This window comes from Thamnophis sirtalis, unplaced genomic scaffold, assembly GCF_051295495.1.
Source record: "Thamnophis sirtalis isolate CommonGarterSnake01/CBP01778 unplaced genomic scaffold, rThaSir2_p1.2 scaffold_5, whole genome shotgun sequence".
Classification (NCBI taxonomy): domain Eukaryota; kingdom Metazoa; phylum Chordata; class Lepidosauria; order Squamata; family Natricidae; genus Thamnophis; species Thamnophis sirtalis.
The window spans coordinates 65,657,176-65,675,202 of record NW_028261385.1 but is presented as its reverse complement, the minus strand read 5'-3'; the positions used below and the strand labels follow the sequence as shown (position 1 = coordinate 65,675,202).

At 40.0% G+C, this 18,027-nt stretch overlaps 1 protein-coding gene and 1 long non-coding RNA gene across 8 annotated transcripts in view; one reads left to right on the top strand and one right to left on the bottom strand.

Annotated features, from left to right (window-relative positions):
• The window catches only part of LOC106551140 (uncharacterized), a 47,539-nt gene that overhangs the window by 6,869 nt on the left and 22,643 nt on the right, over positions 1-18,027 (bottom strand). For 4 of the 5 annotated variants that reach the window (XM_014069165.2, XM_087715950.1, XM_087715952.1 and 1 more), the window contains exons 7-11: positions 17,178-17,347; positions 14,425-14,579; positions 12,467-12,544; positions 5,600-5,789; positions 3,060-3,187 (exon numbers count right to left, since the gene is read on the bottom strand). In XM_014069165.2, the coding sequence (XP_013924640.2) occupies positions 3,060-3,187; positions 5,600-5,789; positions 12,467-12,544; positions 14,425-14,579; positions 17,178-17,347 (721 nt within the window). The remainder of the gene's footprint in view (positions 1-3,059; positions 3,188-5,599; positions 5,790-12,466; positions 12,545-14,424; positions 14,580-17,177; positions 17,348-18,027) is intronic. The other variant, XM_087715951.1, reaches the window with a different exon arrangement.
• LOC148045408 (uncharacterized) overlaps positions 1-18,027 on the top strand; it is a 37,055-nt gene that overhangs the window by 6,961 nt on the left and 12,067 nt on the right. The gene's annotated exons all lie outside the window — the stretch shown is intronic.

Genomic DNA, 18,027 nt, shown 5'->3' with positions numbered 1-18,027 from the left:
CCTACAACCTTTCATCATATTTTAGCTTTTAGACTCATCTTTGTCCCACTGTTCCCTCTAAGGCAAGAAACCCCCGCGCAGCAGTTTCTAACTGCCGCGCAGAGATTTCTATCAAAGCAAACATGGGGATGTCCTCTGCAGGCGGCTAGAACTGGCCGCCCGCAAAGGACTTCCCCAGACTGGGAGAGATATTAAAAAAAAATGGCGGTCCTTCTAGCTCGCTTTGTTGCTTAGTTTGCTGCAGCCCTGGGGAGCCATGGAGAGGGTGAGTCACAGGCAGCCCAGCACCTAGCATTCCCCCCCCCCGCCTCGGCGGCACCGAGATGGCTCTCCTGGACGCCCGACCTGCCGGTATCTCCCCCCCCCTCTGCTTTCCGCCTTCCGGAAGCCCATTGCTTCGGGCGCTTCAGGCTCTTTTCTTTCCTCCCATCCCTCGCCCTGCTTTCTGCTCGAACGGAATATCTGTTGCTGCCTCCTCCTCCCCCAACAGCACTGCCGGATTTGCCGCCCAACCCTGCGGCTGAGGTGAAGCCGCCAAAGCTCCCGCCAGCACCCCTGCTTATGTGAGGTGTTCCGAGCAGAGGGGGAGGCACTGCCGCCCCTGCCATGGGCGGGGGCGCCTGCGGGAGCTTTGGTGGCTTCACCTCGGCTGCAGCGCTGGGCAGCAAATGTGGTGGTCCTCTTGGAGGAGGAGGGGGAGGCGGCAGGAGTTATTCTGGGGGGGGAGGCTCATCGGCATCTTCAGCGGCAGCCCTGCCCCCTGTGAAAAACCCCGAAGATGGAGCAGATCCACGCAGATGACGTCGCCGCAACATGACTGGAGGAGGAATTCTGGGAGTTGAAGTCCACAGTCTTAAGCTGTCAGGTTTGAAGATCCCTGTGTTTTTTTCCCCTAAAGGGTTATGGGTGCAAGGATCTTGTAACTTGACAGCTTTAAGACTTGCATGCTTCACTGCCAGTGTTTCTGAGCCAACATGACTGGAGGAGGAATTCTGGGAGTTGAAGTCCACAAGTCTTAAAGCTGTCAGGTTTGAAGACCCCAGAGTTTTTTTTTGCTAAAGGGTTAGGGGTGCGAGGGTGTTGTAACAATAGCTTTAAGATTTGCGTGCTTCAAAAGCTAGACTTTCTGAGCCAACATTTTGGTTGCTAAACAGGACCGTTGTTAAGTGATACTGATATTATATAACACTTTTAATTAAGTGGGTACCTTGAATAAACATAACTTTGAGTTTCAAATAATACTGATTTCGTTGTTGTCTTAGGTGACATCTGTTAAAAAAATTCAGGTGCTCAGGCATGAAAATGTACCGCTCAAACACTATACTTTTCCGCTCACACTGAAAAAAAATTAGAGGGAACATTGCTTTGTCCCTCTTCTCTGTATTCTTTCTAGAGTCTCAACATCTTTTTTGTATTGCAGAGACCAGAACTGGACACAGTATTCCAACTAATACTTGATGTGATCTTGATACTATTCCTCTGTTTATGTAGCCTAGAACTGTATTAACTTTCTTGGCATCTGCAGCACACTGCTGGCTCATACTTAAGTGTTTGACCACTAAATCCTCCTACATCCCTCTCACAGTTGCTGCTGTTGAGCCAGGTACTATCTATTCTATACCTATGCATTTGGTTTTTCTTGCCTAAGTGTAAATCCTTACTTTTTTCACCACTAAATTGCATTTTGTTTGATAGGGCCCATTTTTCAAGTCTGTCAAGGTTTTTTGAAGGAGCCAAGGTGGCACAGTGGTTAAATGCAGCACTGCAGGCTACTGCTAGATCAGCAGGTCAGCGGTTCAAATCTCACCGGCTCAGGGTTGACTCAGCCTTCCATCCTCCCGAGGTGGGTAAAATGAGGACCCAGATTGTTGGGGGCAATATGCTGACTCTCTGTAAACCGCTTAGAGAGGCCTGAAAGGCCTATGAAGCGGTATATAAGTCTACTGCTATTGCTATTGCTATCTACTGCTATTTTTCTGAATCTTGAGCTATTTTCTAAAGTATTGGCTATTCCCCCTGGCTTGGTGTCATCTGCAAATTTGATAAGTTCCTCTTCTATTTCTTCATCTAAATTGTTTATGAAGGTGTTGAAGGGTACTAGGCCTAAGACAAAATCTTGGGGCACTCTACTATATACTTTCTCCATTTAGGTGTAGTTCCATTGAGGACTAAACATTGAGGGCAGCTTGTCAGCCAGTTACGAATCCATCTGCTCTCTATCCCCTATTTTTCGATCTTATCAAGAAATAGGTTGTAGTTTACTACATCAAATACCTTACTGAAGTCCAATTATAATATGTCCACAGCTTTTCATTGGTCCATTAATTTAGTCACTTTATCTTTGTATTCTGGTTCCCTCTCGTGTATAATTTCCCCTTCCCAGCCTTGTGATTCAAACCATGAGTAAGGAAACATTTTAAAAAGTCAAAGTGTGTCATCTTGGGAGTAAATGCAGAAGGAAGTAGGAATGAGTTGCAGTGATAGCAAAAGAAGCATCAAGATACTGTTCATTATTTTAGCAAAATAAAGAAAACAACAATTTTTTATCCAAAGCAAAGCAATCTAACTATCACAGAGATGTGCAACTTTCTAATGCCTTCTTCGATTAAATAGATTATAAATGAGTTTCAAAACAGGCAATCCTGCTAAACCCATACTTTATTTATTGAATACATGTTACTTGATTCCCACTCCGGGTTTAAACTATGATCAATAGTAACCACAGCGCTATGATTTTCAGCTTCAATTATAGTTATTTTCCAGTTCTTTATTTTAAATTTATTATTAAAATATAAAAATGTTAAGAATCTAATACACTTTTAAATTTTACTTTTTAAAACCATATACATTTGATAGCACAACAAAATGTTAAGTAGTTGCCACAGAAATAGCGCGATCCAGTACAGCTTCAAGGACTTATTTAATGCATTTGAGGCAAACAGCAAAAAGGCAAAACAAAATGTCAACGTAACTAAGGATGTAACATCACTGAAAATTATTTAAATAATACCAAAATATATAAATTCAATGACAAGTGCATTTGCAACATATTATCTTACCTGATCCCTGGCAAATAACTGCTAATTTCAATTAGACTGATGTCAGTTATGTGAGAACACAAATTAAGAATCAAACAATCCAGTTTAGGACACTTCTTCAAAATAGAATGTACTAGAGAATCCCTCATCTGCAGCCCAAGACAAGACAAAAGCAAGAAATAAGGCAATGTGGAGGATTGTCTTTCAATAATAGAACAGAGCTATTCACTGCAAGTCAAGTTCTTTATTCCCAGTACAATAAGGAAACCAACTCCAGTATATTATTTATAGATTAATGTTCAATGTGTATTGGCATACGTTTTTCCCATTACTCTATCGGTTTATATATAAATCCATGATACTACTTTCTTAACTATTTTAGAAATATATCAATATATGTGTCAGTCCTGGAAGCTATCTTTTTCATTGAAGCTGCAGGGCTGCCACATTTAGTGCCTGGGAAAATGGGAGGAGGGATTGCTAGGAGCCGGTGGAGGATTAGCCATAACAACATTCTTTTCTATGGCAGTCAAGGACATTCAGCGTGCACCTGGATGGGAGTGACTGGGGACGGTCTCTAGTTGGGCAGTCTCTAGTTGGGCCATTGAAATGATTGGATCATGTGATGGACTTGTGGGTGCAGGGGATGGATCTTTGACTTTCTTTTGGCTGGGGAAAACCCGGAACTCTCAGATTCAGGTTTTCCCAGATGTGCCAATATGACATCTCTAATAAAATGGATCTTTGAGGAATCACTAGCCTTGGCGTCTTCTTTAGTTGGGAGTCTTCTTTAGTTGCGGGTGTTAATTGGAACCCTGACAATATGAATGACATACAGCAACTCTAGACTGAACTGGTGATGTGGTTGGGGCCCTGTTCTAGAGACTGGATTCCATTAGTATTCAAATAGGGAAGAAAAGGCTCAGGCCTAACCCTGTCAAGTCTCACTGCGTAGTAATACAAGAAGTCCCATTGGCAGTAATATTGGACAAGGTTATTCTGGATAAGGCATTCCTCAGACAGAATTTGTGTGTAACCGGAGGGGCCTCCTGACTCTTGGCTCTTGCTTGAAGTGCAAGTGACAGCTTTGGCAAGGAGGACCTTTGCACAGATATCATAATTCATTATAAACATTCTGCAGTTAATCTGTTACACCTATTGCATTGACTTTCAGATGCAAATCCAGATAAAGCCTAGCATGACTTGTGTTCTGGATACTTAAAATAGCACCTTGCTCCAAAGTTGCTGCTCAATCACTCATATCCTGGATTACTGCAGTGCATTCTGCTACTATCCTGGAAGTGTATTTGGAAGCTACAGATTGCATAGAAAGCAGCAGTGGGTAGTTCTAGGATCCCCTAGAGTGATACATTTAACACTGCTATTGCACAAACTATACTGGTTGCTGGTTTGCTTCCAAATCCAATTCAAGGTGTTGGTTATCATCTTTAAACTCCTTTATGGCATGGGTCCAGGCTACCTGCAGAACTATCTCATTTCAATGGGATTGGCTCACTCCACTCGTTCCAGCAGAAGAGGCATGTTGTGGGCCCTTTTGTTAAAGAATTCTGGCTGGAAGGATCCAGAATGAGGACTTTTTCTGCTGTAGCTCCACCCTCTAGAAAACAGGTGTAACACTGCCGTCATGTGACACAGCGTGATGTTTTTCCCCTTCGCGGAGCTGGGGTGGATGTGGCCTGCATGTGACACATCCAATCCATAGGCCGCCAGTTTGACACCACTGCTCTAGAACATCCTCCTCAAAGTGAGATCTGCTCCCACTCTCTTGTCCTTTTGAAAGAGCCTCAAACTGGCTCTGCTGATTGTTCTGGGCTCCTGATGAGAACATTCTACATTGGAACTCATTAATAGACTACAAAAAAATTCCCATTCCCTACCCCATTGAATTCCAGTTTCTAACTCATCAAATTTATGCTAATTTTAATATTTAGCAATAGCAGTTAGACTTATATACCGCTTCATAGGGCTTTCAGCCCTCTCTAAGCAGTTTACAGAGTCAGCATATCGCCCCCACAGTCTGGGTCCTCATTTTACCCACCTCGGAAGGATGGAAGGATGAGTCAACCTTGAGCCGGTGAGATTAGAACCGCTGAACTGCAGATAACAGTCAGCTGAAGTGGCCTGCAGTACTGCACCCTAACCACTGCGCCACCTCGGCTCATCTAATTTAATGTTTTAATATTTTGTATTTTGCTTTTATGACATTGTAAGTCATCCAAAGTCACTTAACAGTAAGATGGGCAGCATATAAATTTAACAAATGAATAAATAAAGTGACAGGTTGACCTCTAGCTCCAGTCTATGTCTTAGCATCAGAAGAGGGGATACCAGGCTGGGAGAAAACTAATTTAGAATTTAAAAAAAACCTTGCATTAGAATATTTTAGTCAATAAGCCTATTAAGTGTAAAAAAGTATTTCTTCCAGGGATTACATTTTTAAGTTGTCAATCTTTGACATATATAATATGATAAATTGAACACAAGCAAAAAAAGAAATAATTAACGGAGGGAAATGGGTGAAATAAATAAACAGCTCTTACCATTTCAAGGCCTGTGACATTGAGGCAAGTAAGCTGTTGCAATGAATTTACCATTTGAACTAAACAGTCCTGCGAAATTCTGTGAACTCTGCCAATATTCAGAACTTCTAGACCTAGACATTTAGTAGAAATTGATTTCAAGCATTTGTCCGTAATGGCTTGACAGCCAAACATTTCCAGTTTCTTAAGGCTAGAAAAAAACATAAGGAAGTTAGCAATATCCTTCAATATTAGCCATTCAATGTTTTTAAGATAAGTGCTTAAAGATAATATCACTCCCCAATTTTAACATGCGAAGCATATGAAAACAAAATATGAAATTTTGATATTATAGTATCTTGGTCTAAGTCTGAACAAGTTATTGATAAATTAATTAATAAACTAATCAGGTAGGATTACAGTAACTATATTTTTATATTATAACTGATTTCAGAAAGCACATGCTTTTTATATGATGTGATATACACGCATGGGATTATTTATTTGGCAATTTTCAATTATCTACATGAAAAGAAAATAAGAACATATGTAAGAACCCTGGTAAGTTGCAGGACTCCTGTTAACTATCAACAATTCATAAAAATGCCCTTCCCCCTTCAAAATAGGCCTTTCTGTGGAATTTCCCTGATGAGTGATAAAAGGTGAATTGGCCATATCCAACAGAAGAAATGAAACAGAAAAAAAGAACAAATTTGCAGTGTTTTGTTAGATGATACATTTAACATGGAAAATAAATATTTTTAGGGTCCTGAAGCATCAGCATATAATTGTGGAAATCTTCGGCTTGGCACAAGATAAAGCCAACGTCATTCAATCAAGAAAAAAATGACTTGCCAGGATTTTGTTGTGCCAAAATAAACCACAAATGACAAATTAGCCTTAGAAATTTGGGAATTGTTATTCAGCTCAGACCCATTAAATAGCCTCAGACTAGTAACTGTCTCTCAGCTTCATTCATTTTCCTGCCAGATCATATATTGATCTATCTTACAAGGTTACACAGTAAGGTCTAAGAAGCACCTAAGAAAAAAAATATAGACACTTTCCTATCATTATTAAAAAATCTCCTTCTATATGTTTTCAGCTAGTTATTCCTGCTTCTCCACTCCACTCTTTTTAGACCTTTCAACAGACCTTTTTTCTGCTCAAAAGTGGGCTCTGAACAGTATGAAAAGTTGTCCACTAGAAAAGAGTAAAAAAATTCAAAAGGCCAGCAGTCCTTCATAATTGGAAAAGAAAAAAGTTTGTGTACAGTTTGTAGAAAAGGAAAAGTCACTTTGAGAGACTCTGATTACCATCTGTTAGGTAACCAAATGGAAATATAAACAATTGCTAATATTTGCACTGTATTTGGTTTTATATAAATGTTTTTATTCAAGTACATAACATACATTATACAGTTCAAATTAACCATAAAGACTAACTAATTAAATGTTTTGTTTGTGAAGATAAAGATAACTTGTACAGGGAGAAAGAATCTATCTCAGGCAAAGATGCAAATCTTATGTAGATGAAAATAAAATCATGAAATAACATACAGTCAAGTTTGCCTTCAGCTTCATAAAGTCTAAATCAGGAATAAGGTACGATTTTGTTTTCAAAAATAGTAAGCCAGAGTCTGTATATCAACACATTATCACATCAACTTGTGATTTGTTCCAAAAAAAACAAACCATGATTTTCATCTTGAAGTGAATATGCTTACAGTACTATGTTAAGAAAAGAAAACAAGGAGATGATATGATGGCTTCTTTTTTTTTAATGAACCATGCATATATGCTGTACTTACTACAAGACCTAAATTCTTAAGGCATTCTGTGATAAAAATACAAAATAAATAAGGCATTTATAAGATTTTGTTTTCTCTTCTGAGACCAGAACTTATTTAAAGTACTGCAAGCTACAACCTTTTCTCTAAGAAAAAAATAATGACCTATATTAGCAATATAATATATTACACAGAAATAATGTAGTATTGAAGCTCTTTTTGCCATTAAGGCAAGCCAAACAACCAATTCACATACAAGTTCAAATTGCTACAAGGTGCTTGAATGATGGCAACATGATTGACTTAAAATAAGATTTCCAACATTTGCCGTCATCACTTGTAGTGCTTGTAAGCATGTTTATGTTTCTTCCTGGAAACAAACTGGCATTGTATTTGCAGTATGTAAATGTTAGTGGTATCCAGCTAAAAAGGGAGAAGACCGGAGCAATCATTGGTTGAACATCAGCAGATGACAGCAGTGAAGATGTTTATGATTAAATGAAAGAAGGGCTTACCGAAGTTGCTAACAATGGAGGCAACTGTCCACAAAGAAGACAATTAAAAAAGTAGGAGAGAATCAGGAATAAAAAACAGAGGACATTCTGTACTGTTAGAGCTCAGATAAAGCTTTCAGAGAAGATTCTACGTTTGAGCTTTCAAGAGAAGAGACACTGTGGAACAAAAGATAAGATATAGATCTTTGAACTGATGTGTTACCTGGTTGGATAAGGAAATATCTGCAAGAAAACAATCGAGCTTTAGAGAGCACCAGGGATCTCATACTTCAACCCTGAGCTACAAGTACTCTTCTACATTAAAAAATATTATTCTATCATAGAAAAAAGTTATAATTGATCTGTGGTTATAAAGAACTGAAACCAGCATATATGTTAACAGGGTCAGTGAGCTTGTGAACTACTGTATGTTAAACACCAGGAGTAAGAATCAGGAATCTGAAAGAACTTCCAAGATTTAGTTCACAAACAACTGTTGCTTCTCCCAAGTGTATCAACAGGGACGTAGGTACAGCTACAATCATATAATAATTTAACAGATAAGGCAACTCAATAACCTAGCCTTTTCATTTATTCATTTATATTCTCATTTATTCAAAGGGAAGCCACAAAAAACACTTCACAAAAGACAGGTGAATGACATGATGTCCAAGAGAGAAAGTTTGTGGGATCACAGTCTGAATTATCTAGATAATAGACTATTGCACTGCTATCCACAAAAATTAGTAAAAGTAATTTAAGCATAGTAAGCTATTTTTTCTGCCGTTTCTGTTGAAACTACTTATTAAAAAAATCAGCAAGTTATTTTATAAAATTTGTGACCTAGGTCTAAGCACTAATGTTCAGATTATGGGAAATAAAATAAGATGAACATAGTAAAAGAAAGCATAGCAAGAATAATGGAAACCTGGATCATATGATGTCTACAACTAGAATAGAACTGAAGAACTGAAGGAATTAATAGAAATATTAAAAGACAGTTGTAGGTTAAAATAATCCATATCTCCTCAGAAACCCAAGGAGTGAATTTAGTGATACTACACTAGACTTATTTTTTATTTTTTTTATTTATTTATTTTATTGGATATTTATAGGCCGCCCTTTTCCCTGAGGAGACTCAGGGCGGCTTACAACAATAGGGGAAGGGAGTGCAAGACAAGACATAAAAGAAAAAACGTGAGTTAAAAAAAAAATTAACCATAAAACACAACATTCACTCAACATTCGGGCGGGGTGAGAATAAATCCTATCCCCAGGCCTGACGGGATAGCCAGATCTTGAGGGCTGTGCGGAAGGCCTGGACTGTGGTGAGGGTACGGATCTCCATGGGGAGGTTGTTCCATAGCGTCGGAGCTGCAACTGAGAAGGCTCTCCTCCGTGTAGTCGCCAGTCGGCACTGACTGGCGGATGGAATTCGGAGGAGGCCTACCCTGTGCGATCTGATGGGACGCAAGGAGGTAATTGGCAGAAGGCGGTCTCTCAGATAGCCAGATCCACTACCATGGAGCGCTTTATAGGTGGTAAGTAGGACCTTGAAGTGCACCCGACGATCAACAGGTAGCCAGCGCAGCTCACGGAGGATCGGTGTTATATGGGCGAACCGTGGTGCGCCCATGATCACTCGCGCGGCCGCGTTCTGGACTAGCTGAAGTCGCCGGATGCTCTTCAAGGGCAGCCCCATGTAGAGCACATTGCAGTATTCCAGCCTAGAGATCACAAGGGCTCGAGTGACTGTTGTGAGAGCCTCCCGATTCAGGTAGGGCCGCAACTGGCGCACCAGGCGAACCTGGGTAAATGCCCCCCTGGTCACAGCTGACAAATGGTGGTCAAAACTCAGCTGTGGATCCAGGAGGACTCCCAAGTTGCGGACCCTGTCTGAGGGGTATAAATTTTGCCCCCCCCAGCCTGATTGATGGAACGTTAGCCGAATTTTTGGGCGGAAAACACAACAGCCACTCGGTCTTTTCCAGGTTGAGCACCAGTTTGTTAGCTCTCATCCAGTCTTTAACAGCCTCAAGGCCCCGGTTCATCACGTCCACCGCTTCATTGAGTTGGCACGGGGCGGACAGATACAACTGTGTATCGTCCGCATATTGGTAGTACTTAATCCCGTGCCTCCGAATGATCTCGCCCAGCGGTTTCATGTATATGTTGAATAGCAGGGGGGACAGAACCGAGCCCTGTGGCACCCCATAGGTTAGGGGCCTCGGGGACGATCTCTCCCTCCCCACCAACACCGACTGCGACCTGTCCGAGAGGTAGGAGGAGAACCACTGTAAAACAGTGCCGCCCACCCCCACCTCCCGCAGTCGTCGCAGAAGGATACCATGGTCGATGGTATCGAAAGCCGCTGAGAGGTCAAGGAGAACCAGGATGGACGCATAGCCTCCATCTCTGGCTCTCCAGAGATCATCGGTCAATGCAACCAAAGCGGTTTCAGTGCTGTAACCGGGCCTGAAGCCAGACTGGAAGGGGTCAAGATAGTTAGCTTCCTCCAAGGTACGCTGAAGCTGTAAGGCCACCACCTTCTCAACAACCTTCCCCACAAAGGGGAGGTTGGAGACTGGACGGTAGTTATTAAGAACTGCTGGATCCAAGGACGGTTTCTTCAGGAGGGGCCTCACCACCGCCGCCTTAAGCGCGGTGGGGAGGTATCCCTCCCAAAGAGAGGCGGTAACAACCGCCTGGATCCAGCCTCGTGTCACCTCTCTGCTGTTGGCAATCAGCCAAGAGGGACACGGGTCCAGTATACAGGTGGAGGAACTCACAGCTCACATAGCCTTGTCCACATCCCCGGAGGCAACATCCTGAAACTCAACCCAGAGATGGTCTGCCAAGTCATTCCCTTGTGTCTCGGCTGGATCTGCGAAAGTGGAGTCCAGTTCCGATCGAAACCGAGCAACTTTGTCCGCCAAGAACTGACCATACTCCTCAGCCTTACTCTGCAGGGGGTTCCCCGTCTCCCTCCTATTTAGGAGGGAGCGGGTTATCCTAAACAGGGCGGCTGGGCGGGACTCGGCGGACGCTACCAAGGAGGCAATGTGTGATCTTTTGGCAGTTCTCAATGCCCGAATATACTCCTTGGTGCAAGCTGTCAACAGTGCTCGGTTCGATACGGACCTATCGGACCTCCACAGGTGCTCTAGGCGTCTCCTCCGGCGCTTTATCTCGCGGAGCTCCTCGGTGAACCAAGGGGGTCTCCGCGAGCCGCTGACCCGGAGGGGCCGTAGTGGCGCAATTCGGTCCAGAGACTCTGATGCTGCCGAACTGTGGGCGAGAGCATCTGGAATGACCCCAAGCTCCGTCTGGAACCTAACAGGGACCATCAGTCGCCTGGGGCGGAACCACCTGGTCGGTTCCTCCTCCCCACGGTGGGGGTTTGGCCTCCGGAAGTCTAGCCTCAGTAGGTAGTGGTCTGACCACGACAGGGGAATGATCTCATTTCCCCTCAGACCAAGATCATAACTCCACTGCTCCGAGAGGAATACGAGGTCGAGTGTGTGCCCCGCTGAGTGGGTAGGGCCTCGAATTACCTGGGTCAGGCCCATGGCTGTCATGGAAGCCATGAACTCCTGCGCTCCATCAGAGTGTTCACCGAACGAAGGCAGATTGAAGTCCCCCAGAACCATTAGTCTAGGGAACTCAATTGCTAGCTCGGCTACTGACTCGAGGAGCGCGGGGAGGGCTGCTGCAACGCAGTTGGGAGGCAGGTACGTTAGCAGCAAACCCGCTTGACCCTTGAGGTCCAACTTCACTAGTAGGGACTCACACCCGGCAAGCTCCGGAGCAGGGATCCTACGAGGAGCTAAAGACTCCCGGACTACAATAGCCACACCGCCACCCCTTCCCTGGGCTCTCGGCTGATGAAGCACCTGAAACCCGTCTGGGCACATCTCTATGAGGGGGACTCCTCCCTCCGTACCCAGCAATGGATTAAAATATATGGAAGAATGAACATAAGTAATACTATTGCTGATGATCACAACACGAGCACAAAGAAAAGATGTGTGTTATATAAAAATAAACTCTAGAATTTTCAAAGATACATAGAATAATTGTGATGGGGGATTTTTAATTTCCCTAATTTATGCTGGGGGATATATTTTATCAAACATGGTCCACAAACTTTCTAACTTACCATATTAACGATTTAATTATTAAAAGCTGAGAATAGGCATAAAAGCACAGTAATTGATATTCTTGATACTAGCCATGACAGGATTAAAGTTAAAGTTAAGTAAATTCCACTGAATTGAGATGGAGATCCCTTCCTAAAGATCAGAGAAGTTTGTTAAGTGAACTAATTACACAGTGAGGTAGTGGGGTGTTCTTTGTTTGGATGTATTAACACAGAAGCTAACCAGTCATTAGTCAAGGATGGTTTCCTGCAAAGATCTGGATTCAATTAGAATGGTCCGTGTGTTCTACGTTTAAACCCATGGATTTGACTTTTGTCCTACAGTATAAAGCCCATTTTTATAGAAATTAGGAAATGTCTTGTGTACCCTTCTAAATTAAAGCAATGATAATGCAACCACTTTGTACTGAATTTTGATTAACAATTTTAGTTGGCATATACCTTACCTTTTTCCATGCTTTCCAATCAAGGCCATTACTGACTCATTGGTAATTTGGCATCCATTAGCAGAAAAATACTGTAAACTAAAAGAACAATAGCAATTACTTGCATTTTTAATATAATAAAGTATTGTGCTTCTTATATTGCAGATGTTGACTTTCTGATGTGCAGGAAAATCTGAGAAGCAAATTTTACATATCCATGTAAAAGAATTACTTTCCTATCAATTCTCTTCACTCTATTTAGTTATTTTAGTTACTTTTATATAAATATTTTCTTCTATAGAATATCAGATTTTCTTACAATGACTATGTTCTCATTAGGAAACTATAATATAAGATATAAGTGGTCTTAAATATAGGCACCTGTACTGATCTCATTTATTTTTATAGTAAATGAAACAATATGAATACTGAACTCAGAATATTGCAGATATTCATCATGCTAAATTATAATGTGACTTGTTTTCACCTTAGCAGATTTAGGAAATTAAACCAAATAAAAAATTCAAAAAGCTAGATTTTTAAAAATACATGAATTCAGTCAAAGTGGGACCAAAGTTTAGTTTCTATAAAATTAACCATGCAGGTATATCTAGTTAAAAGTCAGTCCCACCTTAATCAATAAGCTTCCTCTGAAGTAGATACTAAAAATAGCACAGCTTAAATTCCATAATTTGATATTGTGCTTTAATGAAAAACAAGCAATTATCTTTTACTGGATTAACTACATTTAGGAAAACCAGCATGGATGCTTGCAATTTCTGCCTGTTAACCTGTTAACATTACAGACTAGACATCTTCCAATTTAAATCCTAACTTTTCTCATTTCAGATGATGAATGCCAATTGACGTCCAATATTGGATATTGACGGGGGGAGGGGGGAGCTTGCACCAGCAGATATTTTGATTGTTGTTTATTTATTGCATTCATGGTTACAAATAAAAACAATTTAAAAATGGCAGACCAAATTGAGGAATAAAGATGGCAAGGATGACCCCCGCCCCCCCAAAAAACCCTGACAAGAACAGAAAGAAACAGAAAGTGAAGTTGCCAAAGAGGACTTCACTCATCCTTGCAAAAAATCAGGGAAGAGCCAGGTTTTTAAGGCCCTTCAAACCATCAGCTAAGTGGGGCTGTCCAGAACTTGGGAGTGATCCTAAATGGCAGGCACTGAGAAACCACATTTATAGGTTTCCAGTACACCTTATGGTTTAACTTAAGAGAGCCTAGAGCAGGAGTCTCCAATCTAGGCAACTTTAAGCGTGGTGGACTTCAACTCCCAGCAAAGCTGGCTGGGGAATTCTGGGATTTGGAGTTCACCACGCCTAAAGTTCCCAAGGTTGGAGACCCCTACCCTAGAGTGTGCCAATCCTGCCAGATCAAATTGGCAAAGCAGATAATGTGGAAGGCAAGTGGCTCCTCGGGTAACCAATCCCTATGTCATGTCAGCTTTTATAGGTAATAACCAGCACCTGGAAACAAACTGGCTTGTACAGCTCACAAAACAGAGATGTTACATGGTCATATCAAGATATGCCCAACTCTCCCTGCCCTTCTGCATTAGACCATCTTAAGCTTCCTGATTTCTTCAAGAGAAGACCTCATACAGAGTGTTTTCAGTAGTCAAGCCATAAGGTGACCATGACATGAGTGAGTGGAATTCTCAGGGGAAACATCCCAATTAGCAGAGGGACACAGAAAAACAGAGGGAAATTGAAACAACAATAAATTGCCATAAATTACTAATGTCTTATGGAGAGAATAGAACAATGTGATGAGTGAAACAGAAGTATTCTGATAAAAAGCAGGGTAGGGCATTCCAAACTGCAAGACACTCCTATATAATTTTAGATATGATTAATCTAATTGGCTTTTCCTATTGTTTTGCAACTGATTGTACAAAATGGTGGTAAAAGTATTGGAGACAAAGGCATTTTCGGGGAGGGGAGGATTTAGATACCTTCTAGAACCTTTGACTAGGGCATCGAGTCCAAAATCAGTAGCTCCTGTCCAACTTATATCTACCACTGCCAAGTTATGGCAAAAGGTGCTTGCATGAAGCAGAATCCTGTCCCCTTTATATCCAGAACCACTGCAGTTTTTTATATTCAGTTCCTAAATAAAAAGAGTGGGTGGGGAGGGAAATTGCAATGAATTAACTGAAACGATAATTTTTATTAGCATTCCTTATACATCAATCAGAATCATTAATTGTTTATTTTAGGGCAGTGCCACACTTCAGTTGTAAAGCAAAAAGGGTACTTGGAAATTGTAAGCTTAAAGCAGCTGCTTCATTTTCTGGAATCTCACAACTGTAATGTGACCCTGGGGAAAATGTGTTTGGTTTAAGAAATTGCTGAAAGATGCTCCATGCAAACCTAAGTATTTTTTAAATCATCCCTTGAATCTAAATCACCCACCCAATCCTATTGTTTATGTTTACAACAGGATAGTTAGAAGAAAATAAAAGTTTATTACAATAATCTTCCTTTCAAATTAAATTCTAGACAGTTTTTACAACAATCAAATCAAAGAATTGAAAATTCATAAAGATTATTCAGATTCCATTACTATTGCTTCATCTTCATGTTCTGTGCCTCACAGCAACATTTCAACTCTACATAGTTTACGAGAGACAAAAGAAAGGAGGGGAAAGGGGGGGAGATACTTTATCTGCAGTTTTTAATATGTTTTTTTTCTTTCCAGTTTTTCTGTCAGCTTCCATCATCATTTCTCATAATGTTTCTACTGCAGGGATAAACAAAAGCCCCCTCTTGATCTCAGTAACGCTAACAATATATAATTTGTGGAATGAGTCAGAAAGACACTACCTTGCGAAAATGTAACAATAAATCAAACATCGCTTTTCTTTTAAATTTGTATTTATTCTATTTATAATGTTATTAATTTCTAAGCTTCCATTTTTGCAGTTTGATAAATGTACTGTCTGTTATAATCTTTTAATAAGAAACTAGCCTCTCCTGGACTTTTCTCATCTTAAAATGCCATCTGAACATTAATAAATCTGACTGGGATACTGATGCTAGATGGGTGATGACAAATGACTCATGTAAGAAAACCTTTCTTGAAATAGAAACAGGGTTAATTATTTTGAGTCGAAATCTTGGGGCTTTTAGCTTGACATCTTGGATTGATTGGATTTCATTTTCCAATCTCAAAGAAAAAAAAATAGGTAAGACTACCTGATAGATCTTTCCAGTTCTGGATCAGGCAGTGGGGAATGTTAGAAAACTACATGTTGACCAACGTACTTCCAGCATGAAGATAAAATAAGGGAATACCTGGAGATAGTTAAATTAATTTACTCTATTTGCAAGAGAAAAGCATGGAGAAAGAACAAATACTGCCTTACTCCATAGACATGACCTCTTGGGATGACCTCAACAGAAAATTAGATCCAACATCTAGCTCTCATTTCTAATACCACATTCTAAAATTATATTGCTTATAGCAGACCGCCGGTTTGTTATCATAACATCCTGAATTACAATTTTTACAATTAGGTTACTCATTATTCAGGATCTACAGTCAGAAAAATTGAAATCAGTTGTTCTGGTCTTATTGTGAAATGGCCTTTAATATGGAAGCGTTACTACAAATAGAATTACCTTTTTATCTATCAAGATGTCTTATGAGCTTGTCATAGATGTCCTTTTGTTTTTAATTTGATTTTGGAACCATTTGTTTGCCTTATTAAACAAAAGGAAGGCATGCTCAGTATAACAACAAGGGGACTGAATGCAAGCTGTTATTAATGCAGATGGCATACTATGTCTGATTGATAATTATGCTGTACATTGTACAAAAATTACTTATATTATACAATGCTAGTAATTTATCAGGTTATTCAATACAGTGGGAGAAATTTCATATATTCTATGAGCAGTATGTGTATGAAAATTTGTAAACTTTTCTTGCTTTTTGCTTGAGTATTTTAAATCTCTGGGAATAATCCGCTTAGAGTCACTGCGTTCCCACAAGCTCTCTAAGTCCAACCCTCCTGAATTCCATTGATCCTTATCTGGTACCAATTTAGAGTGGAATTTTAGCTGACCAGATTAATGTCAGGAGCAAAGAATTGGGACCATTCACAAGGTTGCAGCACAGAAGATGTATTCAAGGCTATACACAAGAATCTGGTGTGGTCAGGTTTATATTTGGGGTCAAATCTAACACGTATGAGTGAACTTCTATGCATATTACAGGACTTTTCGCTCTTCCTTACAGTCCTTGGAGCTTTAAAATTTTTACTTACGGTAGTACCTCTTTGAGAACTTAGAATTAAATAAGATCTCGGTCCCAGCTCTTGGATGGAAGAAATTCTATGAGAAACCAATTAGATAAAAATATCCAATCTAATCTTATTCATGTTTCATTGCAAATCAGAATTAATGTAAATATGGAAACCATACTGAAGTGCATAGAGCTTGGTTTTCAATAGAATATATTTTTAATTTTGTGAAATCAATATTACTGATATTGTATTAAACTAGAAAGAATATGGCCCACTGTGAGCATCGGGATCCAGTAGTGTGTGTAGAAACTTTATTTCTTATTTCTCTTATATTATTTTTCACATAGAATAGTATAATTTAAAATCTAGATAAATTATAATGAAAAATAATAAATATTTTCCCAACTTGATATAATTACAAAAACAAAACCAAGCTTTATATTTAAAGTGGACATTACCTTGAGATATCCTTCACAGTACTGGAAGAATTGTTTTAGGCCAACCTCAGAAATTCTCTGATCTTTATCATGGCAATGATCAAGAGTGAAACACTCAGGGTGATGTTTTCCTAAACCAATCAACCAATCATCATTCAAGCAGTGGCAATCCTTAAGTTGAATCTTCTTCCCTAGAGAAAAATAACCTACTTTATTGGTGCAGGTAGATGTTTATTCATTAACTAAATACTTTTTACAATATTTCATTTAAAATGAAAATAAAACATCACTATTAATGGAATAGAATTCTTTATTTGCCAAGCGTCGTTGGACACACAAGGAATTTGTCTCCTGTGCATAAGCTCTCAGTGTACATACAAACAACAAAGTGATAGGCCATACATCATAAATCATAAGATATAATAATAAATCATAAGATACAACCATTGATATATCATAATATATCATATAAGAGAATGTAGTAGGAAAGATGAGTGGTGAGAAAGATGGGGAGGATGACAAGATGACAAGGATAATAGCAGCACAGCCTACTACATGGGTAAATATCTTTTGGCAGAATACAGTGCTGTAGGAGTTAGGTATATAGCTGAGTGATGGCATGGAGGAAGAAACTATACGTTTAGTTGTTTTGGCATGCAATGCTCTACAGTAGAGTGGCATCTTGAGGGGAGAAGTTGAAACAGTTTATATCTATTTATTAATATTCCCCAGGAAAGGTTAGGGCAAAATATGATTTTCTTTTCCTTGGGAGATGATTGTAGCAACTGCTCACCACCACCATTCACTGAAACTGAACAGGTAAAGATTTGAAATTAGATTTTCTCAAGTCCCATTTTTCAGCGCATTCCAA